This window comes from Myotis brandtii, unplaced genomic scaffold (genome assembly GCF_000412655.1).
Source record: "Myotis brandtii unplaced genomic scaffold, ASM41265v1 scaffold266, whole genome shotgun sequence".
In the NCBI taxonomy this organism is placed as follows: domain Eukaryota; kingdom Metazoa; phylum Chordata; class Mammalia; order Chiroptera; family Vespertilionidae; genus Myotis; species Myotis brandtii.
This window is the reverse complement of record NW_005360124.1, coordinates 12,039,192-12,058,138: the sequence shown is the minus strand read 5'-3', so window position 1 is coordinate 12,058,138 and position 18,947 is coordinate 12,039,192. Positions and strand designations below refer to the sequence as shown.

General features: G+C 37.1%; 1 protein-coding gene across 4 annotated transcripts in view; it reads left to right on the top strand.

Annotated features, from left to right (window-relative positions):
- The window catches only part of SMC5 (structural maintenance of chromosomes 5), an 83,995-nt gene that overhangs the window by 1,944 nt on the left and 63,104 nt on the right, over window positions 1-18,947 (top strand). For 2 of the 4 annotated variants that reach the window (XM_005868327.2, XM_005868326.2), the window contains exons 2-3: window positions 5,119-5,260; window positions 13,124-13,176. In XM_005868327.2, coding sequence (XP_005868389.1) covers window positions 5,119-5,260; window positions 13,124-13,176 — 195 coding nt within the window. Of the gene's footprint in view, window positions 1-2,543; window positions 2,765-3,680; window positions 3,812-5,118; window positions 5,261-13,123; window positions 13,177-18,947 lie in introns of those variants that run through there. The other 2 variants (XM_014541297.1, XM_014541296.1) reach the window with 2 other exon arrangements.

Below are 18,947 nucleotides of genomic sequence, written 5' to 3'. Positions count from 1 at the left end.
CGCGTGGGTGCGCGGGTGGGTGGATGTGCGCCTGGCTGGTGGGTCTGGCGTGGTTACCCGCACAAATACTCGCAGGCTGTGGAGATGGATGGATGTGATGGTGTGCGAGGCGTGTGTCTTGCGTGATGCGTTTTTGTTTTGGTTTTATTCGTTCAACATTTTTTTTTCAAGCACCTATCATGCCAGTTATGGAAGAAGGTGCTTTATTTGTACATTGCGCTCTCGTTCTTTCTTCACAACAATTCTTTGAATTACTATTTGAATCCAGATCAGGAAAGATCATCAAATGAATTACCTACCATAATAACGTTTTTGGAAGGCGTCATTGGCCGGGCAGTGCACGTAGTAGGGCTCAGATCTCTGCCCGCTGCAAGTCACGGCCTGCAGAGGAAGGACATCATCTGTAAATCACGAAACTATGGGTCCGGGGACTCCCTGGAAGCAACAGTTAAAGCAGCGGTAGTGATGATGTGGCAGCGGCCAGGTGGATAGAAATGGTGATGGTAGTACGGGATGGAGGTTGCAAAGTACAAGAAAATGAGCCCGTGCTCTCAGTGGTTGGGCCTCCCAACAGACCCTTGACCCTTACAGATCCACTTTTCTGCCCTGGTTCCTTTCTCTCCCTCCAGACAACTAATCATAATCATTTTAGAATTTAATAAAATGTTTTAATACAAATACCGTGTTAGTATAGCACCTTGCAGTTCATTTGATCAAGATTTTTTTTAAGGTTGCACAGAGTGGTGTAGGGGAAACAGTTGGAATGACAGCAACATTTTTTTTTCAAGCACCTATCATGCCAGTTATGGAAGAACGTGCCTTATTTATACAGTGCGCTCTCCTTCTTTCTTCGCAACAATTCTCTGAATTACTATTTGAATCCAGATCAGGGAAGATCATCAAATGAATTACCTACCGTAATAATGTATACATCAGGATGGCATGGGGGCACAAGGGATGACGTGGTTACTGTCTTTCACAACTGTGAGACAGGGCTTTGTAGGGATGTTATAAACGTCTTAAAAGAAGGGGAGAGGACTGTAGACCGAAGGAACTGCCTGCAACAGTTTGTTATATTTAGGAAGCATCAGGTATTTCATTAAACCATAGGATGTGAGAGAACATGTGAACATGGGTGATAACATGTGAACATGTTTTGAACATGCATTCAAAACAAATGCAGAGGTAGTTACATAGGTGATACTGAGGGTCTGTTACATACTGTGTAAGGAGTCCCAGCTTCATTCTAGGAAATGGCATGAGATTTATATTACTCTGGAAGCAGTGTAAAGGATGAATTAGAAAGGGTGCAAGATTGGGGGCAAGAAGACTTTTGCAGTATGAAGGCAAGAGAGGATCAGGATTTGAACTTGTCAAGTAGCACTGGGGAGGTAGGAGTGGAAAGATAAGAAATTTGACAGAATCTGGCAACAGATTAATTGGGGAACATTGGGGTAAAGGAGAACTGCAGCATTGGCTAATTGGTCAGATATGGTATTATTCAGAACTGGAAACAGTTTGGTGAGAATAATAATAATAAGCGCCTTTTAGATCCTGTGACTTCAAGTTTCTTTGGGGGTGGGGGTGGGAAGGTCTTTCATAGGCAGTATTTTAAGTGTCTGAGGCTTACGGGAAGATGTGAACAGATGAGAGATTTGGGAATCATGCATATAAGTAATTGTTGAAGTTGCAGAAATGGTTGAGATTGCCCAAAAGAAAATATAAATACGAGAAATAGAAGGCCAAGTATAAAGTCCTGGAGGAATGCCAATATTTAAGGGTGAGCTGAAGAGGAATTCACAGGCTGAGCAGGAACTATTCAGGGAGGTGAGAAGAACCGTAGGAGAGTATTATCAAGAAGCCAAGGAAAGAGAGTGTTTCAAAGTTATCTGCTATGCTGAAGTCAGATAACAGGACTGAAAAAGAGCCCACTGCATTAAGAATTTGGAAATCTTTGACCCTTTGATGGAGCAGTGGAAGAAGAATACTTTTGCAGATCAGAGAAGAATGAATGAGTGTGAGGGAGTAAAACTTAGATGTGAAGAGAAGGAAAAATGTGGCTGGAAAATGCAGAACTAGGTGAGGTTTTATTTTCACAGTGAAAGGACTTCTGAGTTTTAAGAAAGAAGTAAGAGAGATAAGCTTAGAAAAAAAATGTTCTGGAAAAGAATGGTCAAGGGAAGGATTCCTATTCGTGAACCAAGTCAGTGGGGTTGGGAGTGGAGGGCAAGATTTCTAGGTAGCAGGAACAGCATGTGCAAAGGCTCCATTGGAGAAAGGAAGGAAGCCTAAAATAAGTCAAGAAACTGAAAGAAATTCATCATAAATATGATTTAGAGGTCTGATTAGAGAAGAGGGGAAGGAGATAGAAAGGAGAAAAAGTCGAAGCTAGAGAGAGCTAAATTATTAAGGATCCTATTTATTTTTCTTAATTTTTTTAACAAGTGACACCAGATTTGCACGTCTACCAACATGATTGGGTGATTGATGGAGTGTTGTGAGTAGAGGTTAAGGAAATGGTAGAATCAAAGATAATTCAAAACAAATGCCTAGGTTTCTGAATGATAACATTAACTAAGAGATCACAAGAGTGGTTTTGGATGACAAAGATGGTGGCTTTCGTTTTGAATGTGTTAAGTTTGAGTGACAGTTATGGGACTTCCAAATAAAGTTATTGAGGTGGTGATTTCATTTATAGGTTGTCTGGGCTGACTTTCTGAGGCAGTAGAGAATACTTGAGATACCAGGCAAAGTAGATAAACTGATAAGAGGTGGGTCTTTGACAATAGCTGTTTCAGGGGAGCTTAGACGAAAGGGAAGTCACAGAAAGGGAATTCCCAATAAACATAATGTAGAGTCAGAACAATTATTTTAAATGCAAAGGCTTTGTTTTGCTTTTGGCAACTCTTCCTGTTTGTAATATATATGTATAGACCATAAATTCTCATGCTTTTTTCTGTTGTTTCTATTGTTTTCTTAAATACCAGTAGCAACACTATTTTAGTAAGAGTTGTGCAGAGGTTTCACAGCAGAATATTCAAGTGTTAAAAGAATAGGGCTTGTGTGTTGGGATTAAGAAATTCCACCTCAGGTAATTTTCCAGATGTGTGAAGTTCCCCAGAGTTTAACTTTAACCATTATAGAGGGTTCCTTCAAGACCCAGCTGCTAACAGAATAAAGCACCTGAAAAAAGTAGATAGATGCTGTGTAGAAATGTGGGGTTGGAAACCTGCCAGAAAATACTTCTCCTTTACTACCTGTTTTTGTTATTATTACCACCTGGCATTTCAAAATTATTAAATTTTTTTAGTATTAAAGTTGAATGTGTTTGTTTAAATTATTTATGTGTAGGGTGTGGCAAAAATAGGTTTATAGTTGTGAGTATGCAAAACAGTTTATTCTTGAATTATTAATTATTGTTTTCCATAAGAATAATGTAAACCTACTTTTGCCCCACACTATATTTAGCAGATTAGTAGCAGGTAAAACATTTATTCTTGGAGAATTGGTTGTAGGAACAGGATGTTATTTATGGGGTTTAATTCAGGGTATTCAGAGATAAGCTAGGAAAATATATGAGTCAGAGTTAGCTTCACATTTTGCCATAGGTGTCCCTGGCCACTAATAAGGATTAGATGCTATCGATGTAGGTAGAGTGCTGGACAGCATGCAACTTTCTGGCACAAGGGAATATTATAGAAGTACTTGGTGTTGATGCATTCTTATTTCCTCCCATAGGAATAAGTTCTATTTGAACATGGACTATGCATCCTTGGGTGAATCTCTGGCAGCATATTCAAGGAAATTGGATGTAATTTTTTAAAATTAATAATAAAATGAAACCATAGGGTTGATATACCAGTATATCTGTAGTTTTCTAATCAGAATAAAAACAATTTGATTGGATTATTTCAAATATTAGGATGTATAAAGTTACTGTTTTTGTTTTTTTTAAATATATTTTATTGATTTTTTACAGAGAGGAAGGGAGAGAGATAGAGAGTTAGAAACATCGATGAGAGAGAAACATCGATCAGCTGCCTCCTGCACATCTCCCACTGAGAATGTGCCCGCAACCAAGGTACATGCCCTTGACTGGAATCGAACCTAGGACCTTTCAGTCCGCAGGCCGACGCTCTATCCACTGAGCCAAACCGGTTTTGGCTAAAGTTACTGTTAAGCATTTTAGTTTAAAACAAATGAAATGTAAAATCTACAGCTTACAGGTGAGCCATGGCTTCTCTTATATAACATTTTTAAAAATTATTTGTATAGTAGCTTTGATATATTTCATGTATTATAATTGTTAAAAAAGAATAAATAATATCAAATTTTGCTTTACTCAACAGAATTATAATTGAAACAGGCATATGAAATCTATTTTCCTAATGATATTTTCATTTTATTTAGTTTTTAATTTTTATTTTTCAATTACATTCAGTATTATTTTATACTAGAGGCGACAAAATTCGTGCAAGAGTAGGCCTTCCTTCCCCCGGCTGCCAGCACTGGCTTCCCTTTGACACCTGGGACCTGGGCTTCCCTCACAGCCCCAGCTTCATCTGGAAGGACGGCTGGTCTAATTAGCATATTATGCTTTTATTATTATAGATAGATTAGCTTCAGGTGTATAGCATAGTGGTTAGACAATCATATACTTTACAAAGGAGTCCCCGATATTTTAAGAACCCACCTGGCACCATTACATAGTTATTACAATATTGACTATATTCTGTATTCTGAACTTGACATCCCCATGACTGTTCTGTAACTACCAATTGTATTCTTATTCCCTTCACCTTTTTCACCAAGCCTCCAACCTTACACTCAGTCTGGCAACCATCAGTTTGTTCTGTTTCTGTGAGTCTTTCTGTTTTGTTTGTTTGTTTATGTTGTTTAGATTGTGGTGTTTTTTTTCATTTTTTTCCATTAATAGATTTTTTCCCTCTAGTTTATTAACAACCTATAAATAACATTAAATTTGTAAGATTAGCTGGCTTTAAAGGAATTTGAGTAAACCTATAGATGATGATAATATAAAGCAAGAAAAAATGCTTTTGCAAAGAAAATATTCTTCACTTCTTCTCTGCTTAGTAATTTCACCTCTTTATAATTCAGAACATATGATATCTGTGAAGTGTGCCCTGGACCCCACTTGAATATGATTATTGGAGCTAATGGAACGGGGAAGTCCAGCATTGTGTGTGCCATTTGCCTTGGATTAGCAGGCAAACCTGCTTTCATGGGACGGGCAGATAAGGTGAGTTAACATAAGTACTTTTTTAAAAATTTCAAAGTGGTGACTTGCTTTAGTAAGAAATCCATTTCTACATTTCAGTTTCTTGGGTATAGCAAAAGTGTAGTGTTTGAATTTAAATAATGAAGTTGTCAGGTAGAGAAGCTGGGAGGATATTGCCATTTCTAGAAATATTTTAGGCTATAGATGGAGAGAATTCTCCAAGTATACAATACTTGCAATTCTTAGTGTCAAAAAAAAATTTTTTTTTTTAATGTATTACTGGGCTTGTAAAAAGGTGAAGTAAATTTACCAGGCAGAAACAAAATAGTGTGGATCTGAAAACTTAAGCAAGCTCTAGAATTGTTTCCCTGGGGGTATTTGCTTACCTTCTACCTTAAAGCCTGGCTTTGAATTAGATCCATGGGATAGGGGGCCCTGAAGGTAGTGGGAAAGGGCTAGAAGATAAAACTAGAAGCTAAGTACTATGTGTAGCACAGAAAACAACATTTCAGAATGGGACAGTGGGGTTGCTTACTCTTCTCATTTGTTAACTCTGAATATAGAAGAGAAAAAAAGAAACTCTTCCAATGAATTCTTAACCACAAGCCTTAATACATGTTTGGGGCCAGAATTCATATAATCTTTATGGCCTAAATATCATAAATTATAATTTTAGTTTAGAGTGGTCACAGTTAGTAATATCTCCAGGCATTGGCAGAAGCAAATGCAAATTCTCTTAAGGAAAATAACTTCAATTCTCAAAAGTATCCAAACATAAAGGCCTAAGAAATTCATGAATTTGTAACCAAAAGTCACAAAACATAGGAGGAAATGAATCTCCAAATATAAAAGCTAACAAAAATATCAGACTACACAATCAAACCTACAAAGCTTATAAATAGACAGCATAAACTAGGAATCTTTAGTGTAAGGAAATAAAAGAAGGCTGTAAGTAACAAAGGAGCCCCACCAGTGTGGCTCAGTGGTTGAGTGTCATCCTGTGAATCAGGAGGTCATGGTTCGATTCCTGGTCAGGGCACATGCCTGGGTTGTGAGCTCGATACCCAGTGTGTGTGTGTATGTATGGGGGCGGGGGGGTGCAGTGATGATTCTCACCATTGATGTTTCTCTCTCTCCTCCTCCCTTCCTCTAAAATCAATAAAAATATGTTGTTGTTTTTTAAAAAAAGAGTGACAAAGGAATAAATAACAAAAAGATTAGAAATTTGAAAAAGAATCAAATAGAACTTAAAAATATATTAATTGAAGAGAGAAACTTTATGGATGGGTAAAACAACAAAGCAGACACATTTAAGAAGAGAATTTATAAACTAAAGTACTTGAAATTTTTTCTTAAATGAAGAAAAAAATCGAGGTTGAGAAATGATAGGTAAAGGATGATAATCCATATTTTAATATAATATGAGAGGTAATATAGACTTAAGGAAGAGGCAATATTTGAAGAAGGAATAAGAATTTTCCAGCCGAAACCGGTTGGGCTCAGTGGATAGAGCGTCGGCCTGTGGACTGAAGGGTCCCAGGTTCGATTCCGGTCAGGGGCATGTGCCTGGGTTGCGGGCACATCCCCAGTGGGAGATGTGCAGGAGGCAGCTGATCAATGTTTCTCTCTCATCGATGTTTCTAACTCTCTATCTCTCTCCTTTCCTCTCTGTAAAAAATCAATAAAATATATTAAAAAAAAAAAAAGAATTTTCCAGAAATGTTGAAATTTTGAATTCTCAAACTCAAGAAGCAGTATAAATAAAAGAAATACAAAAATAGACACATTGTAGTGAATTAAAGAATATCAAACACAGTAGTAATATGTACTCAGACTGATGAGACAAAGAAAAAGAGTAAAGTTTCTCACTAAAGAAACTTTGAAAGTATATAATGTAGGAAGAAGGAATATGGTCCCAGTAGGAAAGTCTAAGATGTAAGAAGGAATGGTGAGCAAAGAAATGATAAACGTGAGGAAATTATATAGAAACCATCAAATAACACTAATATCTAATTTGTGAAGTTTAAATAAAATAGATAAAACTAACTTGCCCATTCTGGACAACTAGAAGGGAGTGATCAGAGTTAAAATATTCTATGGATTTGTGGTGTTGGGAAGTTAAGATAATTGATTAACTTCAGAATTTATTAAGTTAAATATGCATCTTAAAATGTCTAGGGTAAACCACTAAAACAATTGAAATTTATAAATCCTCCAAACAAGAAAGGTAAAGAAGTAGAAAGAGTGAGGGGAGAAAAAACAAAACAAAACACTGCTCAAACAACCCAGAAGTCTTAAGAATAGAGGAGAAGAAAAGAATCAGGAATATAGAAAATAAGATTATTAAAAAACATAAAATAAGATGGTATAAAAAATCATGCAGCCCTAGCTGGTTTGGTTCAGTGGATAGAGCATTGACCTGCGGACTGAAGAGTCCCCGGTTTGAGTCCAGTCAAGGGCACATGCCCAGGTTGCTTTGCAGGCTCGATCCCCAGTAGGGGGCGTGCAGGAGGCAGCTGATCAATGATTCTCTCTCATCATTGCTGTTTCTATCTCTCCCTCTCCCTTCCTCTCTGAAATCAATAAAAATATATTTTAAAAATTATATATAGTTTTTAAAATCATGCAGATATAGTTATTGTAATATAAATTGTCTAAATTCTTGTTAAATGAGGAAGTCTGTTAGTGTAGGTAAATAGAAACAGTTCAGAGCTCCAATGGCACAATTGGTTAGCGCGCGGTACTTATAAATAGAAACAGTTCAGTGCTGTTTTATTCATAATAAGCATATCTAGAATTGAAAGTAAGAGGATAAAAAATACATACCAGGCAAAAGAAAGTAGGCGTAGCTGAATTAATACCAGGCAAAATAGACTTTAAAGTAAAAAATACTTTTGGAGATAAAGTTGGTTATTTACTATTGATGAAAGGTTCAGTTCTCAACTTGAATTCACATAATCTAGCTCCAAAACACATAAGCAAAATCAGCAGAACTAATCCTTGCACGAGGATATTTCTTCCATTAATTTTTAGGGGGTGGTGGGAGGACAGAAACATCAATGTGAGAGAGACACATCCCAACCCTGGGTGGGGTATCAAACTGGCAACCCAGGTATATGCCCTTGACTAGGAATCAAACCCATTACCCTTTGGTGCTTGGGCTGATGCTCTAACCACTGAGCCAAGCCTGCCATGGCTAAATCAACAGAACTCAATGAGAAATGAACAGATTGCATAATCACAGTGGGAGGGCTATTAATAGATCAATGAGATAAAAAATAGTAAGAATATAGGCATACCTCAGAGATGCTGTAAGTTCAATTCCAAACCATCACAATAAAGCGAGTATCACACTAATTTTTTTGTCTCCCAGTGCATATATAAAAGTTACGTTTATACTATATTGTAGTGTAAGTGTGTAATAGCATTATGTCTAAAAAAACAAACAAAAAAAAACCCAGTGTATATACCTTAGTCAAAAAATACTTTATTTTTAACCATCATATGAGCGTTTAGCAAATCATAGTATTTTTGGCATAGACTTGCTCAACACAGGGTTGCCACAAAACTTCAGTTTGTAAAAAAAAAAAAAGTAAAATGCAATATCTGCAAAGTGTAATAAAATCTGTACCCCTGTAGAGATCAACAATTAAGCTTGAATCAGTGGTCAGGTTATAAATGCTATACCCAACAACTGGAAAGGGTACGTTCTTTTTTAAGCATAAATAGAACATTTCTAAAAACCATATACTGAGCCATAAAGCAAATATCAAAAATATAAAAAAATTTTTATCACACAGACCATATTCTCTGACCACAATGCTATTAAGAGAGAAATAATAAGATAATTAATTTTTTTCTATTTGTTTGGAATTAAAAAATAATACATAGGTCAAAGAAAAATCTTGATGGAAATTGAAAAATAAGAGCAAATTAATAAAAGAATGAACAATGATATAAGTACCACAAAACCAAAACCTGCTTTCAAAAAGACTAATGAAATCAGTAACTTCTGAGAAAATAAAGTGGAGGAGGTGGGTAAAGAACAAAATATAAAGGAATGAAAAAAAGTAATAGTTGGTATATAACATTGTGATCCAAACAACCCCCAAATTTAAATGCAGAAGGTTAATTCTTGCCCTTACTATTTGTAGGCCATTTGTAATCACTTAGGTACCGAGGCTAAGAAGTCAAAAAGCCACAACTTGTATCAGAGAAAATGAGCAAAAGCAATTCTACCATGGGCTTGGAGACCAGAATATTCATGAACTGCCCTAATAATTACCACTGGGGCATTATCAGAATGAAGCAGAGAGTTAAAAGATTATAAGAGAATATTGACAACATTATGCCAATAGATTTTAAATTTTTTTAAGTGAATATATAGGTTTCTACAACTAAATTATTGAAGCTGACTCTAACTAGAAAAAATGACCTGTTGCATTTTTCTCAGAACACCAGATAATTATGGATTAGTTCAACAGCAATAATTTCTTATGTAGAGAATATGACTCTAGGTACCAAAATCAGTCAAGGAAAGAATGAGAAAATTATAAGCCTGTATCACTCATGGATTTAGAGGCAAAATATCAAAGAAGAAGAGAAAAACTTTAGCCTGCTGAGTTGAATACATAAAATGCATAATACATTATGACCAAACTGAATTTATTTAAGACATGGAAGACTGATTGAACATTAGAAAAATTAATATATCATGTTTTAAAGAACTGCATGATCATCTCAATTGATGGAGAAAAAGTATTCAGTTAAATTCCACAGTAATTTATGAGTTAAAAACTCTTAGCAAATTAGGAATAGATGAGATCTTAATTTCATAAGATATCTATAGCCCTAGCCAGTTTGGCTCAGTGGATAGAGTGTCAGCCTGCAGACTGAAGGGTCCCAGGTTCGATTCTGGTCAAGGGCACATGCCTGGGTTGCGGGCTCAACCCCCAGTAGGGGGCGTGCAGGAGGCAGCCATCAATGATTCTCTCTCATCATTGATGTTTCTATCTTTCTTTCCCTCTCCCTTCCTCTCTGAAATCAATAAAAATGTATTTTAAAAAAAGATATCTATAAAAATGCACAGCAAATTCAGGAATAAGTCGAGCTTAACTACCATGGCTATTCAACTTTGTACTGGAAGTTCTGTCAAAGAATACAGGTTGGAAAGACAAAACTCAAGTCACAGGTCATATGAGTATCTGCATAAAAACCACAAAAGAAATTCTAGATAAGTTTTCTGATGAATTAATATGGATTTTTATCAGGATTGCTTGATATCTAGCAAAAATTGCATATCTGTACACTTAACAATTAACAGAAAAATGCAATTAAAAATAGATACCATTTACAATAGCCAGAAATACACAAGTTACATAGCAATAAATAAAAGACATGTACTATAAAATTTTATTTAAGAACTTTAAAATTTTGCCCTAGCTTGTTTGGCTCAGTGGATAAAGCATCAGCCTGGGGACTGAAGGGTCCCGGGTTCAATTCCAGTCAAGGACACATGCCCGGGTTGTGGGCGTGACCCCAGTAAGGAGCGTGCAGGATGCAGTTGATCAATGATTCTCTCTCATCATTGATGTTTTTATCTCTCTCTCCTTCTCTGAAATCAATAAAATATATTTTAAAAATAAAGATAAATAAAATAGAAACATTAAAGATTTCCCTGGCTGAGTAGTTCAGTTGGTTAGAGCATTGTCACAAAACACAAGGTTGCGGGTTTGATCCCCGATCAGCACATACAAGGATCAATCAATGAATATAAAAATAAGTGGAAACACAGATCAATGTTTTTCTCTCTCAAAAAAAAAGACACAATAAAAATTAAATAAATAAAAACTTTAAAAGTTTGATTAAATGGAGAGAACCACTATATTAATGGGCAGGAAGACCTAATATATTTGTTCTTCACATTGATCTGCATATCCAGTGTCATTCCACTCAAAGTCCCAACACTGTTCGTAGGAAACTAGAGGCCCGGTGCACGGGATTCGTGCACTGGTGGGGGGCATGGCCTGCAGGGATTGGTGGGAGTGCCGCTCATCCTAGTCAGCCGAGCGGCTGTGGACCCGCCCTCTGAGAGGCTGCTCCCTGGTCCAGCATCTTCCATGGAGCCGGAGCACTCGCCTCTCCAGGGGACCCGATTGGGGCCGGGCTCAAGGACAGTAGCCCTGAGAGGCAGCGGAGTAGGCCTTAGTCCCGTGGCGGCCACGAACCCGCCTCCCAGCCTCCGGGGTCAGTTCTGCGAGCCCAGCGGCAACAGCAGTGCGGTGCAGCCTGTGGGCTTCCGGAGGAGGCAGCAGGGAGCGAGGAGGCGACAGTCACAGCCTGGGTTCCTGCCCATTGGCCCTGGGTTTGCAGTGGGAGCAGCCGCTCATCCTGGTCAGCCAAGCAGTACTCCCACTGTGGTAGCACACTAACCACCAGGGGCAGCTCCTGCATTGAGCGTCTGCCCCCTGGTGGTCAGTGCACATCATAGCGACTGGTCGACTGGTCACTCTAGTCGTTCTGCCATTCAGTTGCTGGGCTTTTATTATATAGGATTACAAGCTGGTTCTAAAATTTACATGGAAGAATAAAAGGCCAAAGAATAGCTTAGATACTCCTAAAGAGAAAGAAAAAAATGGGGAAACTTGTCCTACCAGATACAAGACTTAATAGGAAGTTACAGTAATTTAAGAAATGTGCTATGTAGGACTATAAAATAGACCCCTGTGATGTGACAATGAAAATCCCAGGTATAAAAATCATGATTAGTAGACTCTTGACTTATGACAGAACTGACATTGTACATGTATGGGGATAAATAGTACCGAGACAACTGAGTACCCAGATAGGACAAAAAGAAATTGAGTCCTATCCTTACACTTTAACAAAAATCAGTTTAAGGTGATTGAAGATGTAAATATGATTGACCAGAAAGTTTTTAGAAGCTGTTAGTAATAGAGAAGAATATCTTTTAACTATGGGTTAAAAAACATTTTTGTGTGTGTGTTTGTTAATCCTCACCCTATGATATTTTTTCCATTGATTTTTAGAGAGAGTGAAAGGGAGGGAAGGGGGCAGAGAGGAAAAGAGAGAAACATCCATCGGTTGCCTTTGTAAGCCTCCCATCCCCTTGACCAGGGAATGAACCCGAACCCTGGGCATGTGCCCCGACCAGGAATCAAACCTGAGACCCTGTGGTGCACGGGACGATGCTCCAACTAACTGAGCCACACTGGCCAGTGCAAACAAGTTTTTTTTTTTTTCATCTTCCTGGGACTCAATTGTGAAGGTAATTATTTGCAAGGTGTCTTATTGTCTGATTTAAGAACCAGTTTGATTTTTTTTTTTTTAGGTCCAGGGTCTGTTTTCATGCTTATGCTCATATACATATAGAAACTAGCTCAGTCTATGTACATTGTACTTAAGTTGTATTTATTCTGTATATTGCTCTTTTTCAAAAAAATACTTGGTGACACTTATGCCCTGACTAATAGCAGGATAAGTAATATTGGAGTGGTTGTTAATGTTTAATCTGTGCAACTCCTTTGAAGTTTCCAATGGTAATGAGATTGGGTATATATTTCTTTGTGATTATTCTATAGAAACTGTTTTCCCACTGGCTTGTGCTCTTCTCTCTGAGAGTGTGGCTAAGGACACTGGTTCTGGAACCAGATTACCTGGGTTTAGATCCTTGCTCTGTACCACTTATGAGCTTTGTAAGAGGCTATCTGGCAATAAATGGTAACTAATATTATTATTGTTTTTTGTGAGTGGAAACAATGAAGGGGTTTTTCATACAGAAAAGCTATTGAATGAATGTTGATCTCCTGACCTGGGAATGTCATCATACAGCTCCCTTTTTTTTATTTTTTTTTTATTTCTTAGGTTGGCTTTTTTGTGAAGAGAGGATGTTCGAAAGGCATGGTTGAAATTGAATTGTAAGTGTTAAAAGTGCTAAAATCACTTTTTTTCCTCTAATTTTTTATTTCATGTTCATTCTCTCCTGATGACTTTAGAAAGGAATAATAACATAATATTATGACATAAATATTGGAAATATTTCAAGAATACTTAATCCAGCTAAGGTTTTTTAATGCATCTTTAAAATCTAAATTATAAGAATTTTCTTTTGGAAAAATTATTAAGGAAATTATAAGTTTATGGAGATAATGAAATAGAAATATATCATTGTTAAACATTCAATATGAAGTTGCAGTATTTTTTACAAATTTAAGATGTCTGTGTGCATGCTGATTTTGAAAGTAATGCTTGCTTGTTAAATGCAAATATAAAAGTGTATAAAGTTGAAAACGAAGGCCTTCTTGATATAACTTTACTTCTAGAAATAACCGCTGTTAATAATTTGGTGAATATCATGCATGGCAAGTACTTGGCACCTCAGTCTCCATTTTCCACATCCTTCTTCATGACAGAGATCAATAATTCATTATAGTATTCTTTTTTCTCGAGCTTAGATGTTATCAGTTTACCACACTTGACAGCCATTTCTTTTTTCTTTTTTTATTTCAGAGAGAGGAAGGGAGAGGGAGAGAGAAAAAAACATCAATGATGAGAGAATCATTGATCAGCTGCTTCCTGCACGCCCCTCAATCCAGGCATGTGCCCTGACTGAGAATCAAAACTGTGATCTCCTGGTTCAAAGGTTGATCCTCAATTACTGAGCCATGCCAGCTGGGCCAATTTTTTCCTGTCTTATTTAATTGTTTTCTATTTCATTAATTTCTACTATTATCTTTACTAATTTTTCTTTAAACCTTTGGTTTCTTTGCTCTTTTTCTGATTTCTTGAAATGGATATATATTGTACTAATTTTCAATCTTTTGTTTATCTATTGTACTAATTTTCAGTCTTTTGTTAAGGTTAAAATTTTCCTCTCAGTATTTAGTTCCATCGCCCAAATACTTTTTTAAAAAAATTTAAGTTAGGTTTATTTGGCTCACTGCAGCGAGGGAGGAAACACTCCAGAGAAACGCAGGGCGTCCCAGTACTAGGAGTTGAGAGGGGCTTCTTAGAAGATCTGGGCTTATGCTGGTGAGACTAAGAAAGGGTTTGGGAAGCGGGGGCCGTTCTTCTGGATTGCAGTCTGTTGAAAGGAGGGGATGGGCAATTGGATGATCAGGTGTCCATAATTTGATAGTTAATTATTATTAATTCATTATTGGTTAGTTTTATCCATAATGATCTAGCAGGCAGGAAGATGAAAGTAGGTCTAGAGCCAGCATTAATATGGGAGCAGCACCCCTGTGAGTTGGAAAGGGAAATGGTTAGTCTCATTTTTGGTTTCAGAGTGGCCTCCTCTCTGTCTTGTTGGAACGTGGATGGATGTGGAGGGTCCTTGTAGCACACTGTTTCTATTCCATTGTCTGTGTTCAGTTGAATACATCATAGTCTGGCTGCCAGCAAGGCTGGTTTTTGTTGTTATGTTTCATTTTTTCACAAACCAAGAAACTGGTAATGTCTTGGAGGTATCTCTGTACCTTGGTGCTGGCTGCACGGCTTTGGCTGACTGCCTTTACTTCCTGTGCCTCTTGATTTCCCACAAGTAGGGAGCATGGATTCCTTTCCGCACTAACATCCTGGGTATCAACAAGGCTCATTGAGAGGTCACTACAGTGCCCTGGACCTTCAATGGTTGCCTCATCTGGTGTCATCTATCTAAACATTAACAAGGCAGAGAAATAAGAAAGCACAGTTTCATCCATTTTAAACTTGAGACATTGCCCCCTGCCTTAACTCTCGTGTGACTCAATTTCCTTGAGCGATTCAGAGATTCCCAGATGTCACGATTCTGTTTGCAATTCTATAAGAATAATATAAATAGTAAATGATCATTAGACGACCCCTCCCCCCATTCTGTTTTATGCAGGGACACATCATCAAAGTTTGATCAAGTATTAACAATGAAAACATACATTTTGTGCTTTTTGGAAAGAAACTCTTGCATTGCTTTGAGTAGAACCAAGATGTATGAAATAATAGCTGTTATTTTTCTTTGTTTGTGTTTGTTTGCTTGTTTTAGCAGCTGTTATTTTTAAGACCTTTTAAATGTGTCAAATGCTTTGAGTATTTTTTTCACTTAATTCATGCAGCCACACTGTGAAATTAGTATCATTATCTCCATTTTATCAATGAGGAAGTTGTCACTCAGAGATTTGAAGTAACTTGCTCTAGCCCTCTCAACCAGTGAGTAGCAAAGCAAGAGTCACAACCAAGCTTGTCTAACTTAAGCCCACTACTCTCTGGCAAGCCAGAGAAATTGGGTACTTCAGCCTTCAGAGGTATCCCACTGTGGATATGGGAGCTTTGGACATACTTTGAGTCCTTCTGGGCCTGGCACTTCTAACTCATCTTATCCACGATGAGTGATGGCCACCTTAGTGGCCAGGAAAAAACCCATCCCTAGTCAAAGTCCTTGTCCCCTCACTCAGCCTCCCTCATAGCTCCTGCTTCCTGATAGTCAAGCTCAGAAACTATGTGAACACAAACTCAGGCAGCCCTACAAAAAAAATAAAGGAGTGGTCCCAGGATGTCAAGCCTGAAAATCTGGGCCAATTTGAGGTAACCAAAGGTACTTTGAAAAGGCTAAAATGTTTTTCTTCACCCAAGAATCCTCTAGGTCAGGGTTTTTTCACACACTGAGCTGGATCCTACATGGCTTCTCTGTGGCTTGGTGATATCATCAAGACAACATCTGAGAAATCTGCCTTCATGAAACCCCCCTCCTGCCTGTTCCACAGGTCTTGCAATTGTTCCATGACTAGATCCTCCTGGTGTGTTGTTCATGTCCTGGCCGCCACCACCTTCATGCCACTTAGAGGAACTCCCATCCCTGAGATTCATAAGGATAAGTGATATTGTAGCAGGAAGAGCTGGAGAAGAGACTCATGAGGGAGGGTGGAGGTCAGCTCACAGGGGACACCTCCAAATGACCAAGACATTCAGAGCATGGTATCTGGGCCATGGATTTATTCACAGTTGTACCCATACACAAGCTTTGTGCCAGGTCTTGTGGCTGGACTGCAACACATTCAAAATTCATCCAGTGAATTAGTTGGCTAGGGCTGCCATAGGACCACAGAGTGGCTCAAACAACAGAAATTTATTTTCTCACAATTATGGAGGTTAGAGTCCAAGATCAAGGTGTCAACCGGGTTGACTTCTGATGTTAGTTGTGTATTTGTCAGATATGGCCTTTATTATGTTAAGGTATGTTCCCTCTATTTCCAGTTTGCTGGGAGTTTTTGTCATAAATGTATGTTGGATTTTGTCAAATTGTATTTATTCTTCATTTTGTTTATGTGGTTTATCACATTATAATTGATTTGTGGATATTGAACCAACCTTGTATCCAGGGAATAAATTTTACTTGATCATGGTGTGTGATCTTTTTAATGTATTGCTGAATTTGGTTTGCTAATAACTTTGTTGAGGATTTTTACATCTTTGTTCATTAGGGATATTGGCCGTAATTTTCCTTTTTTTGTAGTGTCTTTGTCTGGTTTTGGTATCATGGTAATGTTGGCCTTGTAAAATGAGTTTGCAGCCTTCTCTCCGCTTCGATTTTTTGGAATAGTTTGAGAAGGATAGATAGATATTCATTCTTTGAATATTTGGTCCAATTCACCTGTGAAGCCATCTGGTTCAGAGCTTTTGTTTGTTGGGAGTTTTTTTTATTAATGATTCAATTTCATAAGTAGTTATCAGTGTGTTCAGGTTTTCTGTTTCTTCCTGATTCAGCAACGGAAGATTGTATGTTTCTAGAAATTTAATTAATTTCTTTTAGGTTGTTCACTTTGTTTATCTTTTCAAAGAACCAGTAAGCTCATCAATCTTTTGTATTGTTTTTTTTTAGACTATTTTATTTATTTCCACTCTGATCTTTATTATTTCCTTCCTTCTACTCACATTGGGCTTTGTTGTTTTTCTAGTTCCTTTAGGTATAAGATTAGATTGTTTATTTGAGATGTATTTGCTTTCTTGAGGTAGGCAGTATTGCTATAAATTTCCCTCTTAGAACTGCTTTAGCTCTGTCCTATACATATTTTCATTTTCATTTGCCTCAAGGCATCTTTTGATTTCTTCTTTGATCTCCGTGTTATCCCTATTCATTGTTTAGTAGCACATTATTTAGCCTCCACGTATTTGTGTGTTTTTTAGTTTTCTTTTTTTTAAAAATCTATCTTTATTGATTTCAGGGAGGAAGGGAGAGGGAAAGAGAGATAGAAACATCAATAATGAGAGAGAATAATTGATTAGCTGCCTCCTGCACATCCCCTAATGGGGATCAAGCCCACAACCCAGGGATATGCCCTTGACCAGAATCGAACCTGGGACCCTTCAGTCTGCAGGCTGGTGCTCTATCCACTGAGCCAAACCAGCTAGGGCTAGTTTTCTTCTTGTGATTGATTTCTAGTTTCATACTATGTGATCAGAAAAGATGCTTGATGAGATTTTACTTTTAAATTTATTGAAACTTGATTTTAGGCCTAACGTGGTCTGTCCTGAAAATTTTTCCATGTGCACTTGAATAGGATGTATATTCTGCTTTTGAGTGAAATGTTCTAAAAATATCAATTAAATCCATCTGGTCTAGTGTGTCATTGAAGGCTGCTGTTTACTTTTTGATCCAGACAGAAGTCTGGATAATCTATCCTGGGGTGTTAAAGTCCCCTACTATGATTGTATAGCTGTTGATCTCTCCTTTTATGTCTGTCAGTATTTGCTTTATATATTTCGGTGCTCCTACATTAGGAGCATGGATGTTTACTAGAGTTATATCCTTTTCTTGGATTGATCCCTTTATCATTGTGAAATGCCCTTCTTTGTCTTTTACAGGCCTTGTTTTAAAGTCTGTTTTGTCTGATGCAAGTATTGCTACCCCAGCCTATTTTTCATTTACACTTGCACAAAACATCTTTTTTACCTTCCTTTACTTTTAGTCTATGTGTGTCTTTCAATCTGAAGTGTGTCTTATTAAGGAAACATATGTACAGATCTTGTTTTTTTATTTGTTTGGTTTTCTTAATCTGTTCAGCAACCCTGTGTCTTTTAATTGGAGCATTTAGTCCATTTACATTTGAAGTAATTGTAGATAGGTATGTAGTTATTGCCATTTGGATGTTTTTAAGTTGATGGTAGCTTAATTTTGAACATATTCTAAAATTACTATAATTTTTTATTCTGTCCAGATTTATGTTTTCATCGTTATTTTTTACCTCTTTCGTGTGTTTGTGTATCTGTTAACTCTTTGTAATTACACATGATCTTTCTACTTTTGCCTTTTAACCTTTGTCATAGGTTTATAGTTGGCTGATCTACTGCCTTTACTATGTATTTAACTTTTTCAATGATTTTTTCTTATATTTTTTAATCATATTTTTATCTTTTCTGCTTAAAGAAGTCCCTTCAACATTTTCTGTAATACTGGTTTAATGGTAATGAACTCCTTTTTTCTTTTTCTTATCTGGGAATCTCTTTTCTCTCTTTCAATTCCAATGATATCTTTGCTGAGTAATCTTTGTTGTAGGTTTTTGCAGCTGATAGTCTTATGTGAGCTCCCTTATGTGTAGCTAATTGCTTTTCTCTTGATAGTTTTACGATTCTCTCTTTGTCTTCAATTTTGGGGATTTTTTTTTAAATTAAATCTTTATTGTTCAGATTATTACAGTTGTTCCTCTTTTTTTCCCCC